Source organism: Salmo salar, chromosome ssa11, assembly GCF_905237065.1.
Source record: "Salmo salar chromosome ssa11, Ssal_v3.1, whole genome shotgun sequence".
NCBI classification, from domain to species: Eukaryota; Metazoa; Chordata; class Actinopteri; order Salmoniformes; family Salmonidae; genus Salmo; species Salmo salar.
Window position 1 is genome coordinate 108,538,363 of NC_059452.1, and position 13,228 is coordinate 108,551,590.

The 13,228-nt window shown below is 46.5% G+C and overlaps 1 protein-coding gene across 2 annotated transcripts in view; it reads right to left on the bottom strand.

Annotated features, from left to right (window-relative positions):
• The window catches only part of tmem135 (transmembrane protein 135), a 40,553-nt gene that overhangs the window by 9,835 nt on the left and 17,490 nt on the right, over positions 1-13,228 (bottom strand). Inside the window, exons 4-10 of one of the 2 annotated variants that reach the window (XM_045690270.1) lie at positions 12,696-12,729; positions 12,480-12,545; positions 10,747-10,835; positions 6,322-6,489; positions 6,093-6,162; positions 2,242-2,409; positions 783-846 (exon numbers count right to left, since the gene is read on the bottom strand). In XM_045690270.1, coding sequence (XP_045546226.1) covers positions 783-846; positions 2,242-2,409; positions 6,093-6,162; positions 6,322-6,489; positions 10,747-10,835; positions 12,480-12,545; positions 12,696-12,729 — 659 coding nt within the window. The remainder of the gene's footprint in view (positions 1-782; positions 847-2,241; positions 2,410-6,092; positions 6,163-6,321; positions 6,490-10,746; positions 10,836-12,479; positions 12,546-12,695; positions 12,730-13,228) is intronic. The other variant, XM_045690271.1, reaches the window with a different exon arrangement.

Below are 13,228 nucleotides of genomic sequence, written 5' to 3' on the forward strand. Positions count from 1 at the left end.
GAGAGAGAGAAAGAGGAGAGATGGAGAGAGAGAAAGAGGAGAGATGGAGAGAGAGAAAGAGGAGAGATGGAGAGAGAGAAAGAGGAGAGATGGAGAGAGAGAAAGAGGAGAGATGGAGAGAGAGAAAGAGGAGAGAGGGAGAGAGAGAAAGAGGAGAGAGGGAGAGAGAGAAAGAGGAGAGAGGGAGAGAGAGAAAGAGGAGAGAGGGAGAGAGAGAAGAGGAGAGAGAGAAAGAGGAGAGAGGGAGAGAGAGAAAGAGGAGAGAGGGAGAGAAAGAGGAGAGAGGGAGAGAAAGAGGAGAGAGGGAGAGAAAGAGGAGAGAGGGAGAGAAAGAGGAGAGAGGGAGAGAAAGAGGAGAGAGGGAGAGAAAGAGGAGAGAGGGAGAGAAAGAGGAGAGAGGGAGAGAAAGAGGAGAGATGGAGAGAAAGAGGAGAGAGGGAGAGAAAGAGGAGAGAGGGAGAGAAAGAGGAGATTCAAATGGGACGAAAACAGAAACAGAAATGAATGCATTGCTGGACTCTGTAACCGATGACTAGCTGATTGGACAGTGGCAAGACTTCCAGCTAGCTGATTGGACAGTGGCAAGACTTCCAGCTAGCTGATTGGACAGTGGCAAGACTTCCAGCTAGCTGATTGGACAGTGGCAAGACTTCCAGCTAGCTGATTGGACAGTGGCAAGACTTCCAGCTAGCTGATTGGACAGTGGCAAGACTTCCAGCTAGCTGATTGGACAGTGGCAAGACTTCCAGCTAGCTGATTTGACACGGGAAAGACTGACCTACCCGCTATGAGAGCGTGGAGCTCGTCATCAAGGTTACGCACCCAACGCAGCAAGCAGCTGGTCCCCTGGGGGAGAGAGAGAGAGTAGTTCAGATCAGAGAGAAAGAGAAGGAGAGAATATAATGTACCTTAGGACCCTAGGAATGATAGAGAAGAAGAAGAGAGGGATTATATACAGTGTTGGGGGTAACATGTTACAGGCGTCCCTTCCTAACTCAGTTGCCGGAGAGGAAGGAAACTGCTCAGGGATTTTCACCAAGAGACCAATGGTGACTTTAAAACAGTTACAGAGTTTAATGGCTGTGATCGGAGAAAACTGAGGATGGATCAACAACATTGTAGTTACTCCACAATACTAATGTAAAATAAGGAAGCCTGTACAGAATACAAAATATTCCAAAACATGCATCCTGTTTGCAATAAGGCACTAAAGTAAAACAGCAACAAAAAAAATGTGGCAGAGAAATTAACTTTCTGTCCTGAATACAAAGTGGTATGTTTGGGGTCAATCCAACACATCACTGAGAACCACACTTCACACGTTCAAACTGTCCAAGATGGAGGACAACCTATCCAGGCAGACCTGATGGGTCCTTGAGGCAAATTTGTTCAGCATGAGGAAAGACACCTACAAAACAAAGTTTCAAGTCTCTAGGTCAAACGGGGCGGTGGATATGAGGGTTTAAGTGAGACTGCTTATAACAGAGCCACCTACAGGCCAATCGGAGCCACCTACAGGCCAATCGGAGCCACCTACAGGCCAATCGGAGCCACCTACAGGCCAATCGGAGCCACCTACAGGCCAATCGGAGCCACCTACAGGCCAATCAGAGCCACCTACAGGCCAATCAGAGCCACCTACAGGCCAATCAGAGCCACCTACAGGCCAATCAGAGCCACCTACAGGCCAATCAGAGCCACCTACAGGCCAATCAGAGCCACCTACAGGCCAATCAGAGCCACCTACAGGCCAATCAGAGCCACCTACAGGCCAATCGGAGCCATTCTTTTTTTACCCAGTTACTCATGGCCTGTAGTTTCTGTGTGCCAAACTAGAAAAGTGTTACCAAACTCTGCTTGAGTTATTAGATCATGTCAAGCAGAGAAATGAAAAGAGTAAGAACAGGTTTCAGAATAACAGCGGTGAACCTCTTAACTGGTATTGCAGAACAGGTTTCAGAATAACAGCGGTGAACCTCTTAACTGGTATTGCAGAACAGGTTTCAGAATAACAGCGGTGAACCTCTTAACTGGTATCGCAGAACAGGTTTCAGAATAACAGCGGTGAACCTCTTAACTGGTATCGCAGAACAGGTTTCAGAATAACAGCGGTGAACCTCTTAACTGGTATCGCAACTCATTACGTTTCCCAGGGAGAAATACGTCATTAGTTAAAAAGAGTAATACGCAATATGACTTTTGTTTAAAGTAACTAATCCCAACACTGAATCTAGCGTTTACCTTGTATATAGAGACGAAGGAGCCGAGGAACGCACCGAGCTGAAAGTTCTCTTTGTTGTAGAAGAGAGAGGGGAGGCGGGACGGCTTCGTGAAGACCTGGCGGAACGCTGACGGAACCTTCAGACAACACTGGATCAGGTAGCCCACACTGAACATACGGATGAAGCCCTGGAAACAACATTAATATAACGTTACTATAACGTCGTTATAACCTTCAGACAACACTGGATCAGGTAGCCCACACTGAACATACGGATGAAGCCCTGGAAACAACATTAATATAACGTTACTATAACGTCGTTATAACCTTCAGACAACACTGGATCAGGTAGCCCACACTGAACATACGGATGAAGCCCTGGAAACAACATTAATATAACGTTACTATAACGTCGTTATAACCTTCAGACAACACTGGATCAGGTAGCCATGGAAACCACAGTATTAAAATACGATTTCAATTTCTAAACTGAGACATCACCAGACTTCTGGGAACGCTTGTGAAGCCGACCAGAGTTGCAAAGAAAAAAGCCACATCTCAGACTGGCCAATAAAAATAAAAGATTAAGATGGGGAAAAGAACACAGACACTGGACAGAGGAACTCTGCCTAGAAGGCCGGCATCCCGGAGTCGCCTCTTCACTGTTGACGTTGAGACTGGTGTTTTGTGGGAACTATTTAATGAAGCTGCCAGTTGAGGACTTGTGAGGCGTCTGTTTCTCAAACTAGACACTCTAATGTACTTGTCCTCTTGCTCAGTTGTGCACCGGGGCCTCCCACTCCTCTTTCTATTCTGGTTAGAGCCAGTTTGCTCTGTTCTGTGAAGGGAGTAGTACACAGCGTTGTACGAGATCTTCAGTTTCTTGGACATTTTTCGCATGGAATAGCCTTCATTTCTCAGAACAAGAATAGACTGACGAGTCTCGGAAGAAAGTTCTTTGTTTCTGGCCATTTTGAACCTGTAATGGAACCCACATATGCTGATGCTCCAGATACTCAACTAGTCTAAAGAAGGCCAGTTTTATTATAGCCCCTCTACTGTATATAGCCCCTCTACTGTATATAGCCCCTCTACTGTATATAGCCCCTCTACTGTATATAGCCCCTCTACTGTATATAGCCCCTCTACTGTTATTTTTCACTGTCTTTTTACTGTTGTTTTTTATTACTTTACTTATCTATTGTTCACCTCATACCTATGTTTTTGCACTATTGGTTAGAGCCTGTAAGTAAGCATTTCACTGTAAGGTCTACACCTGTTGTATTCAGCATTTCACTGTGAGGTCTACTACACCTGTTGTATTCAGCATTTCACTGTGAGGTCTACTACACCTGTTGTATTCAGCATTTCACTGTGAGGTCTACTACACCTGTTGTATTCAGCATTTCACTGTGAGGTCTACTACACCTGTTGTATTCAGCATTTCACTGTGAGGTCTACTACACCTGTTGTATTCAGCATTTCACTGTGAGGTCTACTACACCTGTTGTATTCAGCATTTCACTGTGAGGTCTACTACACCTGTTGTATTCAGCATTTCACTGTAAGGTCTACTACACCTGTTGTATTCAGCATTTCACTGTAAGGTCTACTACACCTGTTGTATTCAGCATTTCACTGTGAGGTCTACTACACCTGTTGTATTCAGCATTTCACTGTGAGGTCTACTACACCTGTTGTATTCAGCATTTCACTGTGAGGTCTACTACACCTGTTGTATTCAGCATTTCACTGTGAGGTCTACTACACCTGTTGTATTCAGCATTTCACTGTGAGGTCTACTACACCTGTTGTATTCAGCATTTCACTGTGAGGTCTACTACACCTGTTGTATTCAGCATTTCACTGTGAGGTCTACTACACCTGTTGTATTCAGCATTTCACTGTGAGGTCTACTACACCTGTTGTATTCAGCATTTCACTGTGAGGTCTACTACACCTGTTGTATTCAGCATTTCACTGTAAGGTCTACTACACCTGTTGTATTCAGCATTTCACTGTGAGGTCTACTACACCTGTTGTATTCGGCACACGTGACAAATAAACTTTGATTTTATCAATTTGATGTTATTTTAAAAATGGACAAAAAAAAAAGTGATTTTCTTTCAAAAACAATTTTTAAGTGACCCCAAACTTTTGAACGGTAGTGTAGACGAAAGGGAGGAGACAGGTTAAAGAAGGATTTTTAAGCCTTGAGTTATGGATTGTGTATGTGTTTCATTCAGAGGGTGAATGGGGCAAGACAAAAGACTTCAGTGCCTTTGAAGGGGGGGGGTATGGTAGTAGGTGTCAAGCGCACCGGTTTGTGTCAAGAACTGCAACGCTGCTGGGTTTTTCACACTCAACAGTTTCCTGTGTGTATCAAGAATGATCCACCACCCAAAGGACATCCAGCCAACTTGACACAACTGTGGGGAAGCATTGGAGTGAACATGGGCCAGTATCCCTGTGGAACGCTTCCAACACCTTGTGGAGTCCATGCCCAGACAAAATGAGGCTGAGGGCAAGGGGGGGGACGGGACGGGACGAGACGACGACACCTTAATGTTTTGTACATTCAGTGTACAGTGCTGTGAAATTGCTTGTAACTCCTCCCAGACTCATGGGCCTCATCAATGTTTATTCTGAGGGCCTCAGAGAGCTCTTTTGGTCTTGGCATAACGTGTTACCACACACCTGTATGTTTAAGACCAATCCAGACCCAGTTTATGATGTTCATGGAAGGCTGGACCCTACCAATCCAAACCCAGTTTCCGATCTTCATGGAAGGCTGGACCCTACCAATCCAGACCCAGTTTCTGATCTTCATGGAAGGCTGGACCCTACCAATCCAGACCCAGTTTCTGATCTTCATGGAAGGCTGGACCCTACCAATCCAGACCCAGTTTCTGATCTTCATGGAAGGCTGGACCCTACCAATCCAAACCCAGTATCTGATCTTCATGGAAGGCTGGACCCTACCAAACCAGACCCAGTATCTGATCTTCATGGAAGGCTGGACCCTACCAATCCAGACCCAGTTTCTGATCTTCATGGAAGGCTGGACCCTACCAATCCAGACCCAGTTTCTGATCTTCATGGAAGGCTGGACCCTACCAATCCAGACCCAGGTTCTGATCTTCATGGAAGGCTGGACCCTACCAATCCAAACCCAGTTTCTGATCTTCATGGAAGACTGGACCCTCCAAATTACTCTCTAATGATTCCTATCACCTATTTTGGTGCATCTGATTCTATGATAAAGATAGGGGTGTACAAACCTGGATTTCTACATAAATGATTGCAAAGTGTATTTGTTAAATTAGGTTTTTTCTTTACTGTCAATCGTGTTGAAATTAAGATCAAATATCCAAAAAATACTTTTCAGGGAATGTTTTTCCTTCCTCACAGCACCTGACAGGTATCTCACCTTGACGCAGTAGGCTATGCAGTTGTCCTGGTAGTGACAGGTATCTCACCTTGACGCAGTAGGCTATGCAGTTGTCCTGGTAGTGACAGGTATCTCACCTTGACGCAGTAGGCTATGCAGTTGTCCTGGTAGTGACAGGTATCTCACCTTGACGCAGTAGGCTATGCAGTTGTCCTGGTAGTGACAGGTATCTCACCTTGACGCAGTAGGCTATGCAGTTGTCCTGGTAGTGACAGGTATCTCACCTTGACGCAGTAGGCTATGCAGTTGTCCTGGTAGTGACAGGTATCTCACCTTGACGCAGTCGGCTATGCAGTTGTCCTGGTAGTGACAGGTATCTCACCTTGACGCAGTAGGCTATGCAGTTGTCCTGGTAGTGACAGGTATCTCACCTTGACGCAGTCGGCTATGCAGTTGTCCTGGTAGTGACAGGTATCTCACCTTGACGCAGTAGGCTATGCAGTTGTCCTGGTAGTGTTTACAGCATCTATGTCTGGGTCCATGCTTGCATCTGGAGACAAACAACACGGTCACTACAACTCTGTGTGTGTAAACGTTACTGTGTGTGTGTGTGTGTTTGCTTGTAAATGTTACTGTGTGTGTGTGCTTGTAAATGTTACTGTGTGTGTGTGTGTGTGTGCGCAAACGTTACTGTGCGTGTTGTCCTCACATAGATTCTAGCAGTCTCCTGGTGAGGGTGATGAGGGACTTCCTGCCAGATGCTGGGCTTCCTGTTGACCTCTGTGACTCTGTGTTGACGGATGTGTCTGGGGGTTGTGGAAAGCTGTGCTCAGACAGGTTGGAGTGCGTTGGAATCTCCTCCTTCCCAACGATGAACCTTTAGGAGTAAAGCAATCATCACAACGGCACAGATATATCATATATAGATAAACACTTCCTCTAACCTCTAGCTGTAACGGTGGTAGTACGCAAGTATAAACACCATGGGACCACGCAGCCGTCATACCGCTCAGGAAGGAGACGCGTTCTGTCTCCTAGAGATGAACGTACTTTGGTGCAAAAAGTGCAAATCAATCCCAGAACAACAGCAAAGGACCTTGTGAAGATGCTGGAGGAAACAGGTACAAAAGTATCTATATCCACAGTAAAACTAGTCCTATATCGACATAACCTGAAAGGCCGCTCAGCAAGGAAGAAGCCACTGCTCCAAAACTGCCATAAAAAAGCCAGACTACGGTTTGCAACTGGACATGGGGACAAAGATCGTACTTTTTGGAGAAATGTCCTCTGGTCTGATGAAACAAAAATAGAACTGTTTGGCCATAATGACCATCGTTATGTTTGGAGAAAAAAGGGGCTCGCAAGCCGTAGAACACCATCCCAACCATGAAGCACGGGGGTGGCAGCATCATGTTGTGGGGGTGCTTTACTGCAGGAGGGACTGGTGCACTTCACAAAATAGATGGCATCATGAGGCAGGGAAATTATGTGGATATATTGAAGCAACATCTGAAGACATCAGTCAGGAAGTTAAAGCTTGGTCGCAAATGGGTCTTCCAAATGGACAATGACCCCAAGCATACTTCCAAAGTTGTGGCAAAATGACTTAAGGACAACAAAGTCAAGGCATTGGAGAGGCCATCACAAAGCCCTGACCTCAATCCTATAGAACATTTGTGGGAAGAACTGAAAAAGCGAATGCGAGCAAGGAGGCCTACAAACCTGACTCAGTTACACCAGCTTTGTCAGGAGGAATGGGCCAAAATTCACCCAACTTATTGTGGGAAGCTTGTGGAAGGCTGCCCGAAACATTTGACCCAAGTTAAACAATTTAAAGACAATGCTACCAAATACTAATTGAGTGTATGTAAACTTCTGACCCACTGGGAATGTGATGAAAGAAATAAAAGCTGAAATAAATCATTCTCTCTAATATTATTCTGACATTTCACATTCTTAAAATAAAAGTGGTGATCCTAACTGATCTAAGACAGGGAATTTTTACTCTGATTAAATGTCAGGAATTGTGAAAAACTGAGTTGAAATGTATTTGGCTAAGGTGTATGTAAACTTCCAACTTCAACTGTAGACTAGGTACTGGTACTACTTCCCCTAACCTCTAGCTGTAACGGCCAGGACAGATCAGGTAGATATATAATATATAGATAAACACTTCCCCTAACCTCTAGCTGTAACGGTCAGGACAGATCAGGTAGATATATAATATATAGATAAACACTTCCCCTAACCTCTAGCTGTAACGGTCAGGACAGATCAGGTAGATATATAATATATAGATAAACACTTCCCCTAACCTCTAGCTGTAACGGTCAGGACAGATCAGGTAGATATATAATATATAGATAAACACTTCCCCTAACCTCTAGCTGTAACGGTCAGGACAGATCAGGTAGATATATAATATATAGATAAACACTTCCCCTAACCTCTAGCTGTAACGGTCAGGACAGATCAGGTAGATATATAATATATAGATAAACACTTCCCCTAACCTCTAGCTGTAACGGTCAGGAAAGATCAGGTAGATATATAATATATAGATAAACACTTCCCCTAACCTCTAGCTGTAACGGTCAGGACAGATCAGGTAGATATATAATATATAGATAAACACTTCCCCTAACCTCTAGCTGTAACGGTCAGGACAGATCAGGTAGATATATAATATATAGATAAACACTTCCCCTAACCTCTAGCTGTAACGGTCAGGACAGATCAGGTAGATATATAATATATAGATAAACACTTCCCCTAACCTCTAGCTGTAACGGCCAGGACAGATCAGGTAGATATATAATATATAGATAAACACTTCCCCTAACCTCTAGCTGTAACGGTCAGGACAGATCAGGTAGATATATAATATATAGATAAACACTTCCCCTAACCTCTAGCTGTAACGGTCAGGACAGATCAGGTAGATATATAATATATAGATAAACACTTCCCCTAACCTCTAGCTGTAACGGTCAGGACAGATCAGGTAGATATATAATATATAGATAAACACTTCCCCTAACCTCTAGCTGTAACGGTCAGGACAGATCAGGTAGATATATAATATATAGATAAACACTTCCCCTAACCTCTAGCTGTAACGGCCAGGACAGATCAGGTAGATATATAATATATAGATAAACACTTCCCCTAACCTCTAGCTGTAACGGTCAGGACAGATCAGGTAGATATATAATATATAGATAAACACTTCCCCTAACCTCTAGCTGTAACGGTCAGGACAGATCAGGTAGATATATAATATATAGATAAACACTTCCCCTAACCTCTAGCTGTAACGGCCAGGACAGATCAGGTAGATATATAATATATAGACAGTGTGTGCATCTTGCTAGCTTTCACTCAAATGGTGAGGGACTGAAGCTCATTGGCTGGAACTGAAAGTGGCAGGGGGCTGGGCCCCCCAACCTTACAGTACATCACCGTGTGGCGCTGCACAGCTTTCAGTAAACAGTCACTTTCAAACCAGGAAGTTTGTGGTTAATTGAGGTAAAATAGTAATTCTGCTCATAGATTATGTATGTATGAATTACACATTGGTAAATCCAGCCCAAAGCTGGAGGTTTAACCTGTTAGGGCTAGTATTGACACGGCCGGATAAAAAAACATACCCGATTTAATCTGGTTACTACTCCTGCCCAGTAACTAGAATATGCATATAATTATTGGCTTTGGATAGAAAACACCCTAAAGTTTCTAAAACTGTTTGAATGGTGTCTGTGAGTATAACAGAACTCATATGGCAGGCAAAAACCTGAGAAGATTCTGAACAGGAAGTGGCCTGTCTGACAAGTTCTTGTTCATCTTGGCTCTTTTTATTGAAGACTGAGGATCTTTGCTGTAACGTGACACTTCCTACGGCTCCCATAGGCTCTCAGAGCCCGTGAAAAAGCTGAATGATATCGAGGCAGCCTCTGGCTGAAACACATTATCGCGTTTGGCAAGTGGCCGATCAGAGGACAATGGGCTTAGGCGCGTGCCCGAGTCGACCCCCGTGCTTTATTTTCTTTCCTCTTTTTACCTAAACGCAGATTCCCGGTCAGAATATTATCGCTTTTTTTACGAGAAAAATGGCATAAAAATTGATTTTAAACAGCGGTTGACATGCTTCGAAGTACAGTAATGGAATATTTAGACATTTTGTGTCACGAAATGCGCCATGCTCGTCACCCTTATTTACCCTTTCGGATAGTGTCTTGAACGCACGAACAAAACGCCGCTATTTGGATATAACAATGGATTATTTGGGACCAAACCAACATTTGTTATTGAAGTAGAAGTCCTGGGAGTGCATTCTGATGAAGAACAGCAAAGGTAATAACATTTTTCTTATAGTAAATCTGACTTTGGTGAGTGCTAAACTTGCTGGGTGTCTAAATAGCTAGCCCTGTGATGCCGGGCTATCTACTGAGAATATTGCAAAATGTGCTTTCACCGAAAAGCTATTTTAAAATCGGACATATCGAGTGCATAGAGGAGTTCTGTATCTATAATTCTTAAAATAATTGTTATGTTTTTTGTGAACGTTTATCGTGAGTAATTTAGTAAATTCACCGGCAGTGTTCGGTGGGAATGCTAGTCACATGCTAGTCACATGCTAATGTAAAAAGCTGTTTTTTGATATAAATATGAACTTGATTGAACAAAACATGCATGTATTGTATAACATAATGTCCTAGGGTTGTCATCTGATGAAGATCATCAAAGGTTAGTGCTGCATTTAGCTGTGGTTTGGGTTTATGTGACATTATATGCTAGCTTGAAAAATGGGTGTCTGATAATTTCTGGCTTGGTACTCTGCTGACATAATGTAATGTTTTGCTTTCATTGTAAAGCCTTTTTGAAATCGGACAGTGTGGTTAGATTAACGAGAGTCTTGTCTTTAAAATGGTGTAAAATAGTCATATGTTTGAAAAAATGAAGTTTTTGCATTTGAGGTATTTGAATATCGCGCCACGGGATTCCACTGGCTGTTGAGTAGGTGGGACGCAAGCGTCCCACTGGCCCATAGAGGTTAAGGAAATAAATACTGCCGAAATCACCACTAGACACATGCTAAATCCCAAACCAGTCAGTTTCATATAGAACCCTTTACTTGAGCGCTGAGAAAGAGAATCCTTTCAGTCCATCTTTACTCCTGAAGAAGAACATGTAGAGAGACGCTGTCATACAGAACAGCAGAACCTGGAGAGACAGAGAGACAGAGAGAGAGAGACAGAGAGAGAGACAGAGAGAGAGACAGAGAGAGAGACAGAGAGAGAGAAAGAGAGAGAGAAAGAGAGAGAGACAGAGAGACAGAAAGAGAGAGAGACAGAGAGACAGAGACAGAGAGACAGAGACAGAGAGACAGAGACAGAGAGACAGAGACAGAGAGACAGAGAGACAGAGAGAGAGAGACAGAGAGACAGAGAGAGAGAGACAGACAGAGAGAGAGAAAGAGAGAGAGACAGAGAGAGAGACAGAGAGAGAGACAGAGACAGAGAGACAGAGAGAGAGAGACAGAGAGAGAGACAGAGAGAGAGAGACAGAGAGAGAGAGACAGAGAGAGAGACAGAGAGAGAGACAGAGAGAGAGACAGAGAGAGAGAGAGAGAGAGACAGAGAGAGACTCAATTAAAATAATGACACTTCCTCAAACGCCATCCTCCCTCCCTCCATCCCTCCATCCATCCATCCACCCTCCCTCCCTCCCTCCCTCCATCATCCTCCCCCCCTCCATCCTCCCTCCTCCCCTTCCACCCATCCTCGCTCACCCCCTCCCCCTCCATCCTCCCTCCCTCCCACCATCCTCCCCCTCCCTCCATCCATCCTCCCTCCCTCCCCCCCATCCATCCTCCCTCCCTCCCTCCCCCCCATCCATCCTCCCTCCCCCACCTCCTCCCCTCCATCCTCCATCCCTCCATCCTCCTCCCCTCCATCCTCCCCTCCATCCCTCCACCCATCCATCCTCCTCCCCCTCCATCCCCCCTCCTCCTCCCCCCTCCATCCTCCCCACCCAACATCCTCCCTCCCTCCCTCCATCCTCCCTCCATCCATCGATCCTCCCCCCTCCCTCCATCCTCCCCTCCCTCCCCTCCATCCTACCTCCTCCCCCTCCATCCTACCTCCCTCCCCTCCATCCATCCATCCTCCTCCCTCCATCCATCCTCCCTCCCCTCCATCCATCCATCCTCCTCCATCCTCCCTCCCCTCCCACCATCCCCCTCCCTCCCTCCTCCCCCCTCCCACCAATCCCTCCCTCTCCATCCATCCATCCATCCATTCTCCTCCCACTCCATCCTCCCTCCCTCCCCCTCATCCATCCTCCCTCCCCCTCCATCGCTCCTCCCCCTCCATCCTCCCTCCCTCCTCCCCTCCATCCTCCCTCCATCTCGCCTCCCATCCTCCCTCCTCCCATCCATCCTCCCCCCTCCATCCTCCCTCCCTCCCTCCTCCCCATCCTCCCATCCATCCCTCCTCCCCCTCCATCCCTCCACCCCCTCCCCCCTCCATCCTACCTCCTCCCCTCAATCTTACCTCCCTCCCTCCCCCCTCCATCCATCCATCCCTCCATCCTCCCTCCCTCCGACCCTCCCTCCATCCCTCCCACCATCCTCCCTCCCTCCCTCCCACCATCCTCCCTCCCCCTCCATCCTACCTCCCTCCCTCCATCCATCCCCCTCCCTCCCTCCATCCATCCATCCATCCATCCTCCCTCCCTCCCCTCCATCCATCCATCCTCCTCCTCCCTCCCCCCCACCCCATCCTCCTCCCCCCTCCATCCTCCCTCCCACCAATCCCTCCCTCTCCATCCAGCCATCCATCCATCCACCCTCCTCCTCCATCCTACCTCCCCGTGTTTGAGAGGGTTAACGATGCCTCGTGTGACGGCCATTCGGAACAAGGTCTCTGTCGCCTAGGAAACAAAACACACGCACAAACAATAGTTATTCACATGTATGTCTGCCCGTCCGTCCGTCCGCCCACGTTCCCATCATACGATCTCAGTGTAACAGCAGGGCTGTAACAAGTAGAGAGGTGGTCAGAAGAAGTACACGTCTCTTACCAGGTTGGCCATGTAGATCGTCAGCAGGCCTCTCCTACAAGAAAACATACATCAATAATAATGATTAAACCTGTGGAGAGGAGGAGAAAAGAGAGAAAGGGGAGGAGAGGAGGGGGGAGGAGAGGAGAGGGGAGGAGGGAAGAGAGGAGGGGAAGAGGAGAGGGGGGGGAAGAGGGAAGAGAGGAGGGGAAGAGGGAAGAGAGGAGGGGAAGAGGGAAGAGAGGAGGGGAAGAGGGAAGAGAGGAGGGGAAGAGAGGAGGGGAAGAGGAGAAGGGAAAAGGGAAGAGAGGAGGGGGAAAGGAAGAGAGGAGGGGAAGAGGAGAGGAGGGGAAGAGGGAAGAGAGGAGGGGAAGAGGGAAGAGAGGAGGGGAAGAGGGAAGAGAGGAGGGGAAGAGAGGAGGGGAAGAGGAGAAGGGAAGAGGAGAGAGGAGGGGGAAGGGAAGAGAGGAGGGGGGAAGGGAAGAGAGGAGGGGGGAAGGGAAGAGAGGAGGGGGGAAGGGGAGAGAGGAGGGGGAAGGGAAGAAGGGAAAAGG